A 20,303-nucleotide genomic window follows, 5' to 3' on the forward strand; every position below is an offset into this window, starting at 1 on the left:
GTTATTGCTTTAAGTGTAATCCTCCTCAGATGTCTGATTTGCCTGAGAGATGTAAGTGTGTTTGTGCCGGCATGCCGTTTCATTGGAAATGAAAGGCACAGTTCAGCAGTTTAGATTTAAGCACTCTGAATTTGGGAGAGAAAATTCCTTCCCTGAATTTGGGAATCACCCCAGCAACTCACATGCCATGCTTGCCAAGTGGAAGAAGGGAGAATGGAGAGCTAGACTGCATTGCAAGGCCTGGAAGTGAGATACCTAAATAATGGCTGAAAGATGTACTTTCCTAAGTAGCTTTAAAAAATATTTTCTAGTAAAAATACAGTGAATGCAGTTGCTATAGCTACCAGATGGGTTTTGTGGTGAACTTATTGAGATACTTACTGTTTAGTTGTACACAAATGCATAGTTTTTCTTCGTCTGAGAATTCAGCATCACCTTGTGTTTGGATTCTCTCCTAAAGCATTTAAGCTGCCACTGGTAAGTAGCAGCAGCATTTAGTTTCTGGAGAGAGCAGAAAAAAGCAAGGTGTTATGTTGATCTTGAGAATTTTTTTTTTTCCTTTATTACCCAAGTGAAACATTGCTAATGTAGCTGAGCTAATGTTTTATTTAATCTCTTATTTGTTTGTCTGCTTGGGATTCTTTTTTAGGAACAGCTAATAGCATCGTGGGGTTTAGTTAGTAAGGAAAAAATTAAAATTCTTTATTAACCACCAATCCTAGCAGGTCATTCTGGGCCCCAGAAGCCAGGGAAAGGTTTCAGATTAAAACATGATGAGATATAAGGACACTGCAAACAGAAGATGAATGCATTCATTCTAGAGATCAGGTACATCAGGTGATGGTAACTGAGGACTTGAACAACTTTCTAGTTCTGGTCTGGGAATATGCTTTCTCGTGAATCAAGTCTGATGGTCTTGAGTGGGAGAAGTACTGCAGCTTTTGTACAAGATATAGATGACGTACTGGTGTTATTGAGAATAATTTTGGATTTACGTTAGCCAGGAGGTCAGGCTGTAGATAATAATCTCATCTGTAATAATCTATAAATGAGAGTTGTTCCCTGAATACATCAACATGAATATGAAAAATTTTCATACATTAAGTCTTATATGTATCCACAGCAAACAAAAAGTTTTAAGGTCTGTTTTTATCTTGACAAAGAATAAGCTGTCAGTCTTGCTGACACAGAGATGAAACAGCAAAACAAGAACAATCCTATCAACTTTTTTTTTTAATTATCAATAGATAAATTCAAACAGTTACTCTTCAGAACACAACTGTGTTTGAAATATTTTCTTATCTCTATATGGGGCAAATTCAGGTGCATCTCTGCCAGTCATGGATGTGTATTAGTCCTTTGGCCTTCTTCTTGGTATCAAAAGGAAAGCAAAGAGAAGTACCTTCTTGCTGCTCAGTGGGACAGGAAATATAGTGACAAAAAAAGATGTAGAAAAGGCCACGGTACTCAGTACCTTTTGCAACCTTTATTTTATTGGAGAGGACTGTTTTCAGGCCTCCAGATTCTTGAGCCTACTTGCAGAATCAGTGAGAGCAAAGCATTACCCACTGGCATTTAACACAGTTGAACATCAGGGCTGACTTTATCTGATGCAGTGTATGGATATAGACAACAGACTGAATTTTAACTCTTTAGGCAATCCATGGTTCCATGAATGTCCCATAGTTTTAGTTCCCATATCCATTATGATTCAGCCAACTGGACTAAATCTTGTGTATGATGTTCTTAACCATTCTTTGTGTAAACTGCTGTGAAAGTTCCAAAAAGCCGTTGCTTTTCCTAGCTCCATTTTGATCCTTCTACCCAAACCTGATTTTCTAACACAATTTCATCATTCAGGAAGGAGTTATCTGTTTAGAAATCTAGATATGCTTCTTCTGTTCCCCATTAGACAAAGACTTTATACTCAAGTCCTTTCACATGCTGCCTCTGAACTTGCTAAAGTTTCCTATTATTATCATTACCATCTGTTAGTCATTGCTGCTTTTGGCTGACTTTCTTATGTCACCTTGACCAGACAGACGTCTCCTGAAATATCAGTATCTATTGAAATATCAATATCTAAATCGTAGCTGTTTGTCTAGGCTCCCTTTATTGCATCTGGGGAAAATAAGCACTTCTTGCCTGTAGTTCATTTATTTTATTCATCCTCCTTAGAAATAGATAAAATCAATCTGGCTATGGATTTTTTTTTCTTTCTTTTCTTTTTCTCCATAAAGTGGAAAGGGGACCCATCCTGAGGAGTTCAAGTATAAAAACCACAGAGAGTGCTGGTTAGACACCTACGATCTAAACTTAAGTGAAATAAATCCCAGCCAGAGCTCTGCAATGTCTTAGGAAATAGTCTAGTGTGAGAGATTATCTTAAATTCATCTTTAAAGTCCAGAAGGGCACAGATGTAATTTGATTTAAGTTCTAGCAGGGAGAGTTGAGATCATTCAAAACCCTTCCAGCCAATGTCAGGATTATGACCTGATGCTGTCTTGCCTTAAGCACAGAGAGGTGGGCTCAGCTGTTGTGCAGGGGTGGCAGGTAGTGACCTTTCTTATCAGTTAGTAAGTGATAGGCCTCTTGCATGTCAGTTACCTGGGGTGAGAGCTGTGTATGGGCTGCAGAGCACAACTTTTAGCTTCTTATCCTTTCTGTGGGAGTGGCAGTTGCAATGAGAACCCTTCCTGGGAGAAAAGAGGGGTAGTTTGCACGCTTTCTCTGGCTACAGGGTTTTTTCCTGTTTAATTTACAGCTTCCTGTACTTCTTTTAACTGTTGTCTTCATCAGCTGCCTGTTTTCCTTCTTACTCACAGCCTTGGGAGCAGCAATGCCAAGAAAAGGGTTGGGGTGGAACTTTGCTTCAGGTCTCCAGATGATGGCAAGATCGTGTAAGGATTCACAGGCAGTGATTTCCTCTGTATTGCATTCTGAAATTGGGAGGATTAACATGTGGTTTATCTCAGTCTCAGACTGTGATCACCGTGACACTGTATAAACTCTGCTTCTGCTTGACTCTTGTGTGTTCCCCTTGTGTGTTCTGCTAGCCCTGTGTTGATGGGGGCCAGTGTTGAGCAGAGATGGCTGCCTAAGTTGTTGAGAGTATGCTGCCCAACTCGCCCTCACTCAAAGCCAGTGCTTCATTAAGGCTGTGCTTCTTATTTCCCTTATCTTAAAAGAGTCTATGGTGATGGTGAAGATGTCCATGATGCAGACCTCTCTGGTCAGTAAAGATGAGTTCTCCTCTCTCCTGCTAGCCCCAACTCTTTTCATGGGAGAGAGAGAAGCATTTGAGGTTTTAGAGCCAAAAAAAGTCTTGAGGCACTCACTTCTAAGATTTTCAGTCTTGAATCCTCCGTACAACCTCCCCACTCTACAGATGCTTAGACTGGTGAACTCTAATCTTAGAGTTCTGTTGTTGGGTCTTCCTAGAATTACCTCTGCCTTAAACTGTTTGAGTTATGCAATTATGAGAAATAAAACCCTATTTGGGTTCCAGTCCTGCTTTTAGTTTCAGGTCAGTTCCCAAAATGCTTTGTTTCCACACTGCAATGTCAACTAATTCTGAATTTCTTTCTGCCCTGGGGCTCTGGTGCAACAAGGGTTACCCATTCTTTTTCTAGAATAACCTGATGGGAAAGGATTGCCTGCAAGATGCCAATTTCTTTGTCTGTTCAGCTGTCCTTTTTCTTTCTTGTGTTTTAAAAGAGAGGCAGCAATGCTTTTTCTCAGTAGACAAGAGCATGGAGATATTCGGGTTGGGTGGATTTCAGGCAGGAGATCCCGCAGCTGGGACAATGCCGCCTGCAAGTGCTGAGTTAAGAGGAAAAGCTTCAGAAAGTGGCACAGCTAAGGATGTAACCCTGCTATCTGCACCTCCCCAGGTAACAACAGGTATCTCTTGTTTTTATGGCCTCTGCTCACAGACCTTTCACTTTTGCTGGTATGTTGGCGTCTGCAGCAGAGCTCTGGGTTTCATGACAAAGGCCAAGATAATGAAAATTAGACCATGGAAAAGCTTTGCATTGCTAAATCTCTCTTAATTAAATGTAGTTTCTGTACAAACTTTCATGGAATTATATAGAAATCAACTTGTTGGAACATGTGGAGGAGAAATATGACCCACACAGTGCAAGTAAGAAGCCTTTATATTCCTGTATTTGGGAAATTTTCTGTCATTTGGACAGTTCAGCGGAAGTGTTGGGGAAGCGGTGGCTGGGTGCTTGGTATGGTTTAAATTAGCCTAGCCCTGTTAGTAGCCCTGAGAATGACAGACAACTGGTATGAGCTCATTTCTGGAGATTGTAGGGATTCTGGTAATCTTTCTCCATGCCATTATCATAAGGCATAGGGCAAGGAATCCAGAGCAGTTCTTCCTTGCATTGGCCCCAGTAGGAATTCTGGGAAATGCATTGACCAGGCTCCTCTTTGTTAGAAAGTATGTTGCCTATTTTCCAAACAGATTTAGGCTGTTACCCCATTCCAGCTCCTCGCTCCAGCTCTGCTAGCTGGCTATATAAAGCCATGACATATGGGGTTTTTACTGACATAATCCTCTACTGTACTAAAAAAGAAAATATTAGGTTTCATTCCAAGAGCTGGAAGAACTTCCATGAGGATATAAAAAGCAGGAAATGGCCCTGTAAGAGTAGAGCACTCTCATATTGAATAACCTCGAGGGGTTCAGTGTTAAAGGCTTCTTCCTAATAGTTCATGTGGGCTGGAACAGCTCTGCCTCTGCTTGGGAGGAAATGGGATTTTGTGGGACTTTCCCAGTCCAGGTTATAAGGTTTAGGCCAAAACGTTGTTGTTCTGTGACTCTGTAATAAATCAACATTCTCTGCACATACAGCAGTAAGGACAGTCTGAGCATGTACTATTGGGGACAAATGTCAGGATTTTTCACTCCACAGCAAGCAATTTCTACAGTTTGAACTGTTTGCTTCCTCTGTGGACAACATTTTGGTCTTTGTCTGGCTTACATCACTCCTCATTAATCTGGGCATCCTACAGCCAGCAGTGGCTGTTAATTCAAATGTATGAATTGGGCTCCTCTTCCCACAAAGGCCAGAGAATAATATTATCTATTACCATTAATAGCCAGTGTGTCTTGTATTACATGCAGGTAATACAGGTGGACTTTCCCGTTCTAGGACATGTGTGTGCTGCAAACCCTGCTTCGGTGACAATACGGGAGACATTTAAGAGTTGTGTTAAGTTTAAAAGACGTAGGCAAGGGAGTGTGGACTCTAATCTAGCTAGGGTGTGTGTTTTCTAGTCTAGCTAGGGTGCGATAGAGTCATTATTGGGGTGGGTGAACTGTGCAGCTGCTGTTGAGTTGTAGTCTGGAGTGTGTGTTCCCCCCTAGTAAATCCATTGCTATTCATAAATTATGTATCTAATAATTTAATTGTATTAATATCTGCAGTATTCAAATACATTTGTGACCCAATGGATGAGCCACTGCAGAGGCATAATATGTACTGTCGTGCTGCGTAAATGACTTGCAGTCGAGGTGACTGAAGTGATATATTCGAGGATATTTCAGGGATAGGAGAGGATAGCTCCCAAATAAGATTATAACAAGTTAGATGACCTTTCTGTCTCCTGTTCTGTTCCTAATTCCCTGGTCCGTGCTGAAGAGGGTCAGATTAGAGTTTTTCAAAGGAAAGTAAGTAAAAATTAAGGGGAAAAAATGATTCTAACAAAATGCAGTGCTGAGAGGCAACTTTACTATAAAGAAAAATGCATCTACAAGTATTGAACTGATGCTTCAGTTTCAAATTCAATATATTCTTCCTGGTGTTGCCAGCTAGTAAACCTGGGGAAAGAAGTTGCCAGTAAGAGTACTGCAGGTGCTGGCACCTGGTTCTTGTGCAAACCTTGCTTTCCAGGCATTACCTTCCCAAATCAAATAGGCAAAGCTTCCCCTTATCAGCTTTCCTAATCCCTTGGACCCCACATACACTCTGAGACACTTTCTGTGAGTCTTTTTCATTATTATTATTTCAGTCAGCTTTTCAGGTTGTATCTAAGTTGCTTGTGGTATAGGGTTTTATACAGAACCAGCATTTGACATGCAGAATTTCTTTTGAAGTTCTTTATTAGCTGAAGTGAGATAAGGTTGCCACTTGGCTGGCCAATAAACACATGTTCATATGGATCAGTATGGATTTTTCTTACAGATTGGTTGATGATGCCAAAGCCAGAGAACTGCTTGGTGCAACTTTTTTCCACACCATCCAGAAGGGATGCAGCTTCTTTCTAGCTCCTGATAAATTATGTTGGGAGACCGAGAGACAGTTGCACTCCATGGTTTGTCATTGTCTTGGTTTACCCATTTGGTTAGATCTAAAATATTTGGAGCATCACGTTGGGTCATCTGTTCTCCCAGATGCCTCTGCACAGCAGCCAGGGCACTGCAGAAAAATGTGCACCTATGTCTTTTCCCATCAGGGAGCTGGGATGTAGATACAAGATGTGACTAGTCCCACCATGTGAATGCAGCCTCTTTATAGGAAAGGTAAAAAAAATAATTTTTGAATGGTGGTGTGGATTTGGTAGTACCCTAACCACAGACTGCAGGATTTGAGAGATTCTATCATAGAGACCTTTCATTGCAGGTTATCTTTGGCTTTTCTTAGCTAATCAGCAGAAAGTTTTTTAAGCTTGATGTGTAAGAGTACAATTTAAATCTGGAGTTACTTCCTCTGGACAAATCACTGAAAAGTTATACTTGGGGGTATTGCATCAAGGTTTTAGCCTGCAGACACTGTGTGGCTGCTGCAAGCAAAAATACATCACAAAGTCCTTGTCTAGCTCTTAGGGTATTTAAGAATTGCGGCAGTTTGGCAGGGAACCAGTAAGAGCTTGTTTGAAAGCCTCTGTGGTAGATGAATTTACAAAGGGGTCAATTTGAGGGATGCATGATCCCAGCATAGGTTAAGGAGTCAGGAGCTGCTGAATTCTAATTCTGACCCTCTCTCAGCTTTCCTTGCGCATGCATGTGTGACACCACAGAGGTTAAAATAATGTTTCTAAAGCTGCAAAGTGGAGCATACAGAAATTAGGAAATGCCCACGCTGAGTTAATCCAGTCCCCCTTGTGGAACACTTTATGACCCTCTAAGACTCTTGGTTACACTCCTCTGTATGATATTTTTTCCCCCTAGATTCCTGTCTTGTTTGGTCTCCCAGACAGATATCTGTCACTTAGGAAACAGCTATTTATTATTTTTCCCATCCTGATTGTTTAGTATGGACTTTATTTCTCGCACAATCAAACTTATTTCCAAAAGTAGTGATATTAATCATTCGTGGGCCCTGATAGTTTCAGCACCAAGTACTTCAGGGTAGTAATAGAGTTCAGCTAAGGCAAACAAACTGATGGGTTTGAACGGTCTGCTGATCTTTCCCACCATACTATTTCACCTCCTGTAAAGCTGACAGATCTCTTTGGCTAGTGCTCATGCTAACCATCTCTCTGCGTCTGATCTGTTCTTTAGGGATTGGGGTAGAAGTTGCTCTTGAAACGTGATATTGTGTAAGAAAACAGAGACATATCTCAGCTCGCACAGCGTTGCCAGCACTTTTGAGCAGACAGACGTTGGAGAGCTGTTGAGTAGAAAGGTCCATGGATGTCCCCATCCAACATACTGTGGAGCTGCTGACAGTTTCCTCCTTGGTTTCAGCAGACTTTGGATCAGCTAGAGTTGAACAAACTAGCTCAGGAATAACTCTGGTGTCAGCAGAGAATATTCTGCTCTGTTATTCACATGGGTTTTGAAATAATGCCCACTGAAATCAATGGCCCTCTTTTCATTAACCACAGTTGGCCTTGGATCAGGCCTGGGAAGATGCATAACTTCCAGAGATGCCGTCGGATGATTTCTTTAAAAAGCATCGAACAAAGATATACGACCGCATGGGCTAGAAGAAAGTGCCATCTCTCTTTTATATGGTTGTCTTCTTGCTCATATCAGCAATAATTTAGATAATTAAATTGCTTAGTTCAGTAGTTGGAAGAGGCACCATCAACAAGATGACTCTACTAAGATGTCAGATGTATTAATGTTCTGTTTTTTTTGTTTTTGTTTTTCTTTTTTTGTGTGTGTGAAAAGCTGTATAATTGGTCGCTGTGTTTTTCACCCCAGGCTAACCCCTTCTTCAGAGGACCATACCAAAGACATTTAAAATCACATTATGAATGCCAGCATAGTTAGAACATTTATATGGTGTACGGTGATGTTCAGTGGCAGCAGACGAATGGATGAAATTAAGCACAACAATAGTACCAGCCCCCCTTGAATTTAACAGTAAGATGAGCAGTTCAGTGGTATAATTTTGTAAAACGTAAGTAAAAGCTCAGATTATGTTAATGACCAGACTGAAGTCCATAACTGGATGTGCTTTTTGCATTCAGCCTTGAATCACTCATCTTTGCATTGTCCCTGTAAGGTCTTTGAACTTTTGTTCGCATGAGGTAGAAGCAGTTTTACTAGATCACGCTGCTGAAATGCTCATCTTACTATTCGCTCCAGTTTTGTTTTGGTTTGTTTTGTTTTATTAATATTTCTGATGGAATCACTCCTCTGAAGGATGAAAGAGGTCACAAAGTGTTCTGTTTTTTCCCATCTCTAACTCGTGTGATTTTGGTGTTGGTGACATCTCCCAAACCAGGACAGGAGCAGCCTCTGGAGAGGCTGAGATAGGGAATACCCAGTGCTTGTGCTTAAATTACTTGTCCTAGAAATGCTGTGGAGCTTTCTGCTCTGACACTCTTATGTAGCTGTCCCTTCTTTTCCCTTCATTTTTTAATGATGCCATTTATAAACAAAAAGTTTTACTTTTTTTCTTTCATAAAAGATTTTTATCCTTGTCCCCTGAATTATGATGAAACGACAGCGTTATCTGAGAGGCAGGGTCAGAATAAAGTCCGTCTATATCCCTTCAGAATCAGGCTCTGGCAGGACAAAGACAGAGAACAGGTTAGAAAACACCATAGTTTTAACTGTAATGGATAGAGGTTTCATTTTCTTAATAAACTAATGTCATGATATTATTTGACTTTGGTTCAATGAAGAATAAACCCCATGATAAAATGCAGCTCAGCTATGTGGTTCAGTTCTGGATGTGTATGTGACACTTTGGGTAAGCAAAGCCTTAGCTCTGTTCCCAGCCCCAAGGCATAAAGCTCAAGACGACAAAGCAGCATCCCTGAAAATGCAAGGAGAGTAAGAAGAACAGTGAGCAAAATATTAAAATACTTTTGAGGTGAGAACACCTAGTTCTTCTTCAGCCCGTTTTTTTAATGCTGCTGTTTATGAGCATATATTTCCCAAAGAGTGCTTGCTTATTGTTCAGAAGTAGAGAGGCCATACCATAGATGCTCACTGACCTAAAACTATACCAACCCCCCTGAAAAAGCCATACCAAAGCTGAAGGCTATATACAGCTTATGTCTATCTTCTGCATATTGTTTGTTCAGCTGTGAGATGGTATGAATAGCTTAGTACTATGCCTGTATTTTAAGTGTAGAGAGCTCACTTTAACATTTACTGGCATGATTTTCAGCCTGGATGCCATTCCCACATTGTGTTTGCAGAATTATTCGCCTCTTTTTTTTTTCTTCTTATTAAACTATTAAAAACGAAGCCTCAGACACAGAGTCTGCAGTTTGGTAATAAATTTGGATGTGATAGGATTTGTCAGGTCTTTTTACAGTATCACTTAATACATCCAAATGTGTCACAAAGGGAATCCCAAATTGATGTTTGTGAGATAAAAAGAAAAAAAAAGTATTTTTAAAGGATGGATATTGACTTAGGCCACTTTGAGCAAAATAATTTTCACATGATAGGCTGAACTAAAAAGAATAGTAATAAAATACGCATTGGCTATTTGTAAGTCAACTAAACAGGGTCAACTAAACAGGATTTCTTATTCTTGGATCACTCTGAAGACTAAACTGTCCAACTCTTGGCTCCTTTTCAACCCTTTCTCCTGGAAGGGGAAGTAAATATTGATCAGCTTCAATAATATTAAACTGGGCTCAGTCTCATATTGATGGACTAAGGTGGGGAGGAAACTAGTGTGAAAAACCCATCACTAAGAATGCTTTGTCTCCAACCTTTCTTCTAATACCTGTGAAGATTTCCTTGCCATGATACGAGACCAGTTGATGCAAATGGGGCAATTTTCTCTCACTACTACATTCATACATAATGTAGTTGTAAGTTAAGAGACTTGGTTCAAATCTTCATGCTGTAAAAACAGATAAAATTATGTATTTTGGCCTGAATGCAAGAATAATATTGAACCACAAGCGTGTACTGAAGCCACCGCAGGTTATGATTATAGATTATAAGCAGATGTTCTGGTTTGATTTGGGGTTTTTTCTCACTATTTTTAGCCTAAATGGCTCTTCTGAGGCACCTTTCAGCATTCCTAATGCAGCAATGAGCTCTTGCAGTGTTCTGGAAAAGAGTGGAGAGGAATGATGCCTTAGAGATGCAGCTCTCAGACCTAGTCATGTAGGTGGTCCTTCTGCTGGGGCAGGAGTCACGCGTGTACCCAGTGAGCCGTGGCCACCGAGCTCCCCGTCACGGTGCATCTGCTCCGTGTGGAGCCAGTGTGGGTCCATCCCGCCGCCGTTCTGCTGACTGACACCAGCTGGTGCTCTGCTCCTTTTATCCCAGCCTCGTGTGGCTTAGCAGCTGGCAAAGACTGTTTTTAATAATATATTTATAAAACTTTGCGGCCCTGCAAGTCCAGACACAGAGAAAGGACACTTTGAGCTCTCAGCTCGGGCAGCACAGAATGACGCACGGCAGATCTGGTTTCCCATCTCTCGCTGCCGCCACTAACCTGCCCTCCCATCACCAGTGCCAGAAGCCAATGTTTCCTAAAAAACACAGAGGAAAAAACCTTGGGCTGAAGGCTTCCATAGCTGTTTGAAGTTATGCTTGTTCTGATCCCTCTGCAGGCAGCTGTCTGATCGGTATTTCAGTAATGTACATATTTAAAAGGAAATACTAACTACTGTAGGGCATGGTAGTATTTTCATGCCCTCTTTACCCTGCAACCTTTTCCAGTTTGCTCAAACCTGAGCACCTTGCTGTCTTGTAGGGACACCATCTGGCTGAGGTGTAAACTACAGCATCTGTCTGTCCCCTTTGCATTTAGGGATGGTACTTCAATAAGCATGCTTTAAAAAAAAAAAAATAATAATTCTTGCATTTATGTTCCACTGCTGGCAGATACTTTCAAATTTTAATTGTAGGATGCAGGATTTATTAGGTATATTGCTTTTTCCTTGTCTGCAAATGATATGGACTTTTGAAAATATAGGAGCCTGTATTTTGTCCTGGGAATAAGGATTTTGCAAAAGATTTTCCCCTTTTTTGTTTTGTAAACCAGAATGATGTGCACACTATTTATGAGAGACATGATAGAAACAGGCCCAACATTTAACTGATCAAGACTGGTTTTGAACAAATGCTGACACCACCATTCTTTTTGTCTCTGATTCCCACAGAACCCTATTGCTTTGAAAAGAAATATCCTAGAATGCGTAACCGAGCCTGCAGCAATGATCTACAACATACAGTGTCCCCTTCATGCCTCTTTTACCCGTGTATCAACACCAAGAAGGTGGTGTGCATGTTAAAAGACAGAAGAAGACAAAATTCCCTCAGAAAATGAACAAGGAAATCTGTGTGTTAAAGAGGAAAATATGGATTCAGGAGCTGGGAGAAATTTTTCCGAAACGATTCCTTAAGCAGTAAAGAGCTACAGAGTGGAAACTCTTTTCTCCTCTGTGTGTGTGTATGCAGTACATAGAACTGCAGTGACTTTATGGTCTGCCTAATAAAAAATAATCAGCAACAGCAATGAATAAATAACATATTTATTTTTTTAACTTAGTTGGTCTAGGGTTAGAAAACATAGCTAAACTTTTAACAGCCCAGCCACTTTGCCTGGCTTCTTACAGTGCCAGCTGTGGCTTCAGTCAAGGTAAATTCAAACCAGTGACTGGAAACTGAAGATCATATGTCTGAGCTTTTGTAGTTCTTTATATTAAACAGTTGAAAGATGTATTTTGAAGCTGTTGAGTTTACTCCCATAGGGAAGGACTGATAGGAACAATATGTATACGAGAACAGCCCTGTATTTTCAGTGTTCATCATTTCTGAGGCCCAGGAGCTGAAAAGCAGCAATGGGTGAAGTGGCAACCGGCTGTGTGTGGTTTGCAGAGGTTTGTATCTCGGCTCGGCGTTGTGTATCTCCTAATGATGAATGCATGGGAGGGCCAGGTCAGGAGCGGTTTCCACTCCAGTGCGTTGATTGTGTGGTTGGCAGTGGGCTCAATTAAAGTATAATAATCTGGTAATCTCTCTCCTTTTTCCATTCAGGCTGCTGCACGCTGAATAGAGACAGTGAAAGGCTATAGCTTTTGAAAAGTAGGTGAACTCCTGCCTCTTTGTCTGGGCACTTTGTGTCTAAGCGAGTAAAACGACAGGCAGGAAAGACAACTCCCCAAAACGTTGCTCCCATGACTTGCATCATTACTTCTGTTTGTGTTTCTGTGAGGTAACATGTTCTCTTTATTTTCTTGCTAGCCAATAGATTGGATTTCTAGCGAGCTTCTCACCACGGAGAAGAGCCAAGCTGATGTGAGAAAGGAGATATGTCCATTACAGGAAGATGCCACGTGTCCCATCTCCTGGTTCTTCTCACATTTGTGTTCAGCGGGGAGAGAATTGAGGCACAACGAGCAGGTACGCACCGTTCTGTTGCCTTCCGTGGGTTTCAGATTAGATCCGGTGAATCTTCCATCTGGCTGGGACTTTCCAAAAAGGGCACTGTTGATGACCTCTCTTGGTTCATACTGTCTATTTGCTGGCCTGGTCCCAGGCATGGGCTGTGTCCCATGCTGATGAGCACTCTCCCCCGAATGTCACTGAATGCACTGGAGGATGGTGCAGCTGAAAGACTCTTCCTGTGGGCAGTCTTCACAAGGACACTGTTTTTGGGGGGTGGTAGGAAGGGTTGAGTCATCTGGATGTGAATGATGCTATACCTCAGGGACAGTAAATGGTTGTAGGCCAATGCAGTTTATTGTTACAAAAACCCAAAGGTACTTTGAGATGGAAGCTTTCTGTCTCTTTTTCTAGGAAATATGGTATTCGGTAGCCTTCGGCAAATTACAAGAAAGAAAAGGACTTTTGAGACTTTCTCTCACTTTAAGGAATAGCTGCTTTGCAGTTTTATTATGTGATCTATATAGGGCTTTTTGGATGAAGTTAAACAGGAATAAGTAACAAAACAAAGTGATATCTCATCTTTTTTTTTTTTTCTGCCTGTGGATTGGTTACATGAAGGATACGGTGGTACCATTTATATGTTCATTCTGTGATTACTTCAAATAATTTTGGGCTTATGGCTTGTTTTTGAACTATTTTTAATGGCAATATTGCAAAACAGTTGACTCAGTGTCTGAGTAGATGAACACAGCTCCTGGAATTATGCTTCCAGAGAGTATAAGTGTAATTACAAAACTGAAGGTTCACTTTCTATTAATTATCTCCCATATTCCCTTAACGTGAACTGTTTCTGACAGTAAACAATATTATTATAGCATTCTTGGAAAACAATCAATTTTGTCCAGCAGTGTACATTACTGTGCTAAAAATGCAGATTAATATTTACTAAAAGATTTTTTGCAGCATTTCATCTCACTGCCACCAGATCTGTGAGCAAAGAATCACTGATTCTAAGAAAATTATCCTGAAAGACCATTTTTTGCTTCCCTGCAATACTGCCTGAATAGGCATCACTTTTTAAACCTTAAACCCCCCTTGTTTTAAGGCTCATTGCCCTTGAACACAGACAGGATTCCTTCTGTCTGTTCTGTTTGTTTTTAACTTGCAGTCATCTCACCTGCTGAGAGTCATTAAAATAAGCAACAGGAAAGTCTGTGGGTTTTATACTCAAACTTTTATGTTCTCTAATTAGTCACAATTAATATTTTTTCAGACAGAATAAATTAATATAACAATGATTTTTTTTTTGGAGGGGGGAAGTGGAGATTTCTTGCTTACCCTTTACTGTTGTTCTTTATATTCTATAAAAATCAAGCAGCACTACACTTGGCAGTCTAGCCGATATACACAGATGTAATGCACCTTACATCCCATAATATAAAATGATATATACTGTCATCTCCACACTCTGATTACCTTTGAGAGAGTTTCTGTGTATCCAGACAGACCTTTCTTGCTCTCTAGTTAGACACAAGCATTCCGTCACTAACAGTATGCTGTCACAGAACACTATCGCACATGGACAGGTTGATCAGGATGATCAAAAGCACCAGAGGTAAATTATGAATTCTAAGGTAAAATTTGGGTGTGAGAAAAGACTTAGTGACCTTCCTGTAGGTTCAAATGCTGGAAGTCAATGAGGAAATATGGCAACAACATCATTCCCTTTGAGTAGCATGATTCATATTTCTGTTTGCTGAGCTGGCTGTCAGGCAGGTGCTTGACTGGATGCATGGTGCATGGTACCTTCATTCTCTTTGGTCTGTTCCAGGGGAAAAAATCCTAGTCCTCAGCTAACATCCATATTGGATGTATTTACATCAGTGCTTTAGCTCTGTTCAGGAGTGCAGCAAGGACAGACTGTGTCCTAAGGGATGGGGAGCCAGGAGCTGGGGGTCTTCCTGGGCTGCCAGGACAGGGTCTCACCAGCCGCAGCCTGTCCCACCACCCCCAACCAGGTAGCAGGGCAGGCTGGGGAATGGCAGCCAGGATAAACAGACAATCCAAATTCTCGGAGAGGTCCATAGTGAGGAAGCATGTCCAAGATCAAGCCAGGCACATGAGTCAGCAAATCAAGGTCTGGATCAGGCCTGAAGACAGCAGCCAGGATCAGGCGTTCTCCAGGCAAGTCCACAGAGGTAAAGTAGGTCTGAGGTGTTAGTCACTGATGGACGTTTAGTTGCTGGGAACTGGCTGGAACTAGTCTGCACAAACATGCAAACCATACAGTGGGAATGTCACTTTTTAATATATGGAGAGCTAAACTGTCCTTGGCAGTCATACCCTAGAATAATGCGTTCTCACAAATACTTTCAGATTTTTTGACCGAAGGAAGTAGGTTGGTCAGTCCGGGTCAGAGCCCAAAGAAAGGTTATCAACATGGCCATAGTGAGAACAGTTGGGGGAATCAGAGTCCTGCAGTGAAACAGGAGTCAACAGAACAGATCTGCTCTGACTGGGTGTGGGTAGATGTGGGCTAACAGCTCAGACCCTGGTCAAGCAGCAGGATTTAAAGCCAATTGCCAGCAGTTGAGGGGACAGATGGAACATCTCCAGTTCAGAGTGACATAGAAAAGTCCTGTTACTCTGAGAGAAATAAAGTGGCACAGCTGGTGTGGCCCAGCTTTCTGTCTTGTGTCATGTTACCTGTGCTTTGTTCTCCACATACTGATTGAATTAGCTTTTTACCATTGGTTCAAACAAGCAGGTGCACTTTGTGAGATGATGGGAGACAAGAGCTACCTGAGAAGCTGTGGTTGGTGGTTGTGATCATAGACAAATGGACTTTGTAGAGCAGCTTTCAATCTTGAAACTCATAATTTGCTAGGGTCTATAATAGTGAATTAAATAAACATATGTATACATGTAAATTTTATCTGGTTGCGGCATTATGTTGATAAATCTTTGGCATCTGTGGTACATTTATGAATCTGCTGCCTCCCGGCTTGCATATATTCAGAAACAGATAGAAAACATCTCCTGGGAGTTCTCTTTTCTTGGAAGGTGGCTAACAAATATATGATCAGTCTGACTCCACAGGGCAAGCAAGCTGCAGTTAAAATACACTTACCTTTTGGATTATACAGGCCTTAGATTACAAATATAATGTCTGGAGGCAAAAAGGTGGTTGTGAGGAAAAGTGAACTTTTCCTTTATAAAGCAACTGCCCTTTGTTGTCAAGGAAGCTATCCCAGTATTCAGTGAGTCATCCTTTAGTCAATAATCTATATAATAGTCAATGTCAATGGCAGAGAATCTCAAAATCAAAATAACCTTGTTATAAACTTGCTTCACCAACACATGCTGAGCAAAAGAACTGCTTCTAGCTAAGCATGAATAAATCATAATGTTAATCCAAGAGGGAACATGAAAGCTTCACTACTCATGGTCAGGATTGGCATAGGCAAGGTCAGGGCAGGTCTCTTGATCTGCCAAGGTCATATATGAAGCAATGCCTGAGCAGAGACACTGTGGATGAAGTTTGAGAAAAATAGCTTCATATGCATGCAGATGGTGTAGGTGAATGATTGAGCAGAGGCAGTCAGTAGTGCAGGAAGAAAAGGGTTTGCATTTCAAAGCGAAGTGTGTGCTGATCTATTGTAGATGTCCTGAAACAGATGAGTCAAATCGCAAGGAAGAAAGGCTGAGAATCTGCACTTTCTCTGCAGGATAGGGAGAGGGTTTGCTGCCTCCTCCAAATTGCTCACGAGGGAGCCATGCCTAGGGAATATTTGGCATGTCCGGTACTCTTCTTTCATCTTCCCTTAGTGATATTTTCTGCCACTCTTGCAGGTTGCAAGAATGTTCACTATGACCTTGTCTTCATCTTGGATGCCTCATCCAGCGTCGGAAAAGAAGATTTTGAGAAAGTTCGGCAGTGGGTGTCTAATTTGGTGGAAACTTTTGAGATTGGCCCAGACAAAACCCTTGTAGGTGTGGTGAGATACAGCGATCGTCCAACCACAGAGTTCGACCTGGGAAAGTACAAAACCCGTGAAGAAATCAAAGAGGCTGCACGAAAAATTAAGTATTATGGAGGTAACACAAACACTGGAGATGCTCTCAGGTATATCAACACCTACAGTTTTTCCAAAGAAGCTGGTGGGAGACTTAGTGATCGAACTGTTAAAAAAGTGGCCATCCTTTTGACTGATGGAAGGAGCCAGGATTATGTCTTGGATGCAGCCACTGCAGCCCATCAGGCTGGGATAAGGATCTTTGCTGTGGGTGTGGGTGAAGCCTTAAAAGAGGAACTCGATGAGATTGCTTCAGAACCCAAGTCTGCTCACGTGTTTCATGTCTCCGATTACAATGCCATTGATAAAATTCGGGGGAAGCTGAGAAGACGTCTCTGTGAAAGTAAGCAGACCTCCCAGTTCTTCTACACTATTATAATTATAATGGGTTCAGTTAGCATATAGGTATGAAAAGCTGTGATGGTTTTCTTTTATGCTTGGAATTCTCTGCTGGGAATTCTTTATTTTAGTGTCTTCCACTCTGTTCCACTTTGTAAGAAGTCATTTTACTACCTGGAGCATGATGAAGTGATCACTTCTGGATTCTTCTGCCCAATTCAATATTAACTATAGGTCAGCTTCTAGTGGCCAACTAGAGAGCAACATGTGAATTCTCTTTTGGTTCTGATATAGTTCAATTACTTTATAATATTTTAGACTACTGAATGTGAAGTGTGACATCTTATTTATACCCAGATTTTGGTGTATTTTGTATAGGAGCTGTTTTTCACCCCTTCTTTTCTGGTGTTGTACTATGAAAAGAGTGCTCTGGATGCTGCTGAGAGTGACTGTTTAGGAAGCAAAAGGATAGTTGTGCTTTTCTGCCTTTCAGCATCCCAGTTCTGCTGACAACTGGCATTCCCTTGTGCTTTGCCCATCAACCACATAAACTTCAGTGATGTTTTGAATGACTTGTAATGGAGAAAAGTGTGTGAAATTCATACTGAATAAATTAACTCTGAATTTCCAGCTCCCAGTAAAGAGTTTAAGGGCATTATGGCTGGTATCTCCCAACACTTTAAAGGGAACAGCAAGCACATAGCCCTTTCTCCTTCTACCACACTTGCACACTACCTTCTATCACTCTTGTTCTGGTGACGACTTAAAAGTTACCTGGCTTTGCTGCTTTTCTCCGTATGTGTTGTGGTTACTCTAAGTTCTTTGGGTCAAAATCATGAGGCACTGCTCTGATTCCTAGGTCTGAACTTGAAAGACAACAGATGACTCGCTGTGTGACGCTGTAACACATTCCAGTATTACGATGACTGGGTCTGCTGGCCAGGAACTTGTGTCACTGTCAAGTAGGATGGAATGGGATAGAATAGAATAGTTCAGTTGGAAGGGACCTACAGCAATCATCTAATCCAACAGCCTGACCAATTCGGGGCTGACCAAAAGTTAAAGGATGTTATTAATGGTATTGTCCAAATGCCTCTTAAACACTGACAGTCTTGGGACATTAACCTCTCTAGGAAGCCTCTTCCAGGATTTGACCACTCTCTTGGCAAAAAAGTGCTTCCTAATGTCCAGTCTAAACCTCCCCTGGTGCAGCTTTGAACTGTTCCCATGAGTCCTATCACTGGATGCCAAGGAGAAGAAATCAAGTGGCAGTTAAGTTGCCTGAAAAAACTCAGGCCTTGTAGATGGTGATGTGAGGATCTTTTATTGCTCTCTGTGACCTCTGTTTGCAAGAAAAATGTGCTAACATAATGTTAGCTTATGTATGCTTCTTAAACAGTGACTAGCACAAGCAGACATAAACCAGTTGACATTGCCCAACAATATTTAGGTGTGACTGCTTTTTTTGCAGCCTGAATAAAAAGGTATGGACAGTGTAATCTGAATACAAGTGAAAGTCATGGTGAATACTGACTGTAAACTATGCAGACTGAAGGAGCTGGGTCTTTTTCCCTGAAAATCTTATGTAATCATACACAGAACAGGGGTAGAATAAAGGGCAAACCCTTCTGGTGGGCACACCCAACCATCTGCAGCTGCTGAACTTGCAAAATGTTATTTTCCATTGAAATTCTATTATGTTCATTTTCCAAAGCAAGTGTCTTCAGCACTTTGTACCTGGGTCTGTGTTTGTCACCGTTTTAAAAAATCATTTACCTGTCTGTCAGAGTATAATGACATTTGTCCATAGCTTTCTGAGCCCATATGATGTCCATGTGGGTGTTCCTCATTAGATTGCAGAGAATTACTGGGAGCATCCTTCATCATGAATGTGACGGCAGTCACTCTTCAGGGTGTTTGCTTCCACCTGCACTAGTGGGTTCGGTGAGGAGCAGCAAAGGCTCTAAAAGGACAAGTGATAGGAAGGGGTTTAGTTTTATTAGATAAAGGGAACTTTCAGGGGGAAAACAGGCTGCTAAATAGATTGGTTTCAGTGTAAGAACAGAGGGAGTCCAATAGCTGTCAATTAACATTATTAAGGAAGGGAGCAGAGGGGAGGGAATTAGCAGATCAAACATCGGGTGGATAATGTGCACATATTGAGGATCACTCAGGCAGACATGGGAGGACGTTAACAGTGACACGGGGAATTGAATATCCTGGCATACAGGACGCAGTGGATGCAGGTGGGTTTGAAGAAGTGGATGCAGGGTAGAACAAGGGGTTATCAACCAAGGCAGCAAGCACACATGCAATGGACTGATTGCCACAGCAATGGCAGCTGTAGAAGACAGGTCTGCCATAGCTGTTCCTGGGCAGTGTTATTCTGATCCAAGGTCTCTGGTGACATGCCATAACATTGCTAAATCCTTCATTCTGCCCTTGATGGAGGACACCTTTTTCTGTGTCTGGCTTCAATCCCCCTTGCTGCAACTGGAGCCTGGTTTTGTCTGTTTTCACTGCATATCAAAGAGTTTTCTCTTCCTCTGTACATCAGTCTTTTCTGCTTGGAAGGCCATTACATAGCTTCCCTAAGTTGTTTTTTTGGTTTTTTTTTTTGTTTTGTTTTGTTTTGTTTTTTCTTATAGATTTAAAGCAAGGAAACTGCACTTTGGCAGTGTTGTACTTATTTATTTAGTTGATTGGTTTGCATGCAGAATGTTTTCAATGGGCATGATGTTTAGATGATGTCTAAACAAAGGAGAAATTCTTTCTGTTGCTGAAGCCAGCCACTGAAACAGAGGATGAGACAGGGAGAGCGCCATCAGCAGAAGTACTAATGTAGAGATTAAGTAACTTTTATTGCTGTCTGGACATGAGGTGGAACTGTTTTGGGGAGTGAGAGACAGCTGGTGGAGAACAGGACCAAGTGTTTTCCTGTGCGTATGCCACTTAAATTTCATGTTAACACAGTAGGAACAGGAAAGGAGTTCACTGTAAGGGCTATGCCTTACACGTATTTAGAAGGTAAAATTTTAATAGCTGTTGTAGTTAACTTTCTGTGGTTTTAATGACAGCATGGCATAAAACAGGACCTTACAAATCATCGGGGCGGG

At 41.3% G+C, this 20,303-nt stretch overlaps 1 protein-coding gene across 1 annotated transcript; it reads left to right on the forward strand.

Annotated features, from left to right (window-relative positions):
* Positions 1-14,810: 14,810 nt before the first annotated feature.
* On the forward strand, positions 14,811-17,191 carry LOC104466951 (collagen alpha-1(XXII) chain-like; the record flags this gene model as incomplete). Its single annotated transcript, XM_010080536.1, has 2 exons — positions 14,811-14,970; positions 16,625-17,191. Coding segments are annotated over exons 1-2 (727 nt in total), but the record flags the coding sequence as incomplete, so codon positions are not given.
* Between the last annotated feature and the right edge of the window lie 3,112 nt (positions 17,192-20,303).

This window comes from Pterocles gutturalis, unplaced genomic scaffold (assembly GCF_000699245.1).
Source record: "Pterocles gutturalis isolate BGI_N339 unplaced genomic scaffold, ASM69924v1 scaffold21574, whole genome shotgun sequence".
In the NCBI taxonomy this organism is placed as follows: Eukaryota; Metazoa; Chordata; class Aves; order Pterocliformes; family Pteroclidae; genus Pterocles; species Pterocles gutturalis.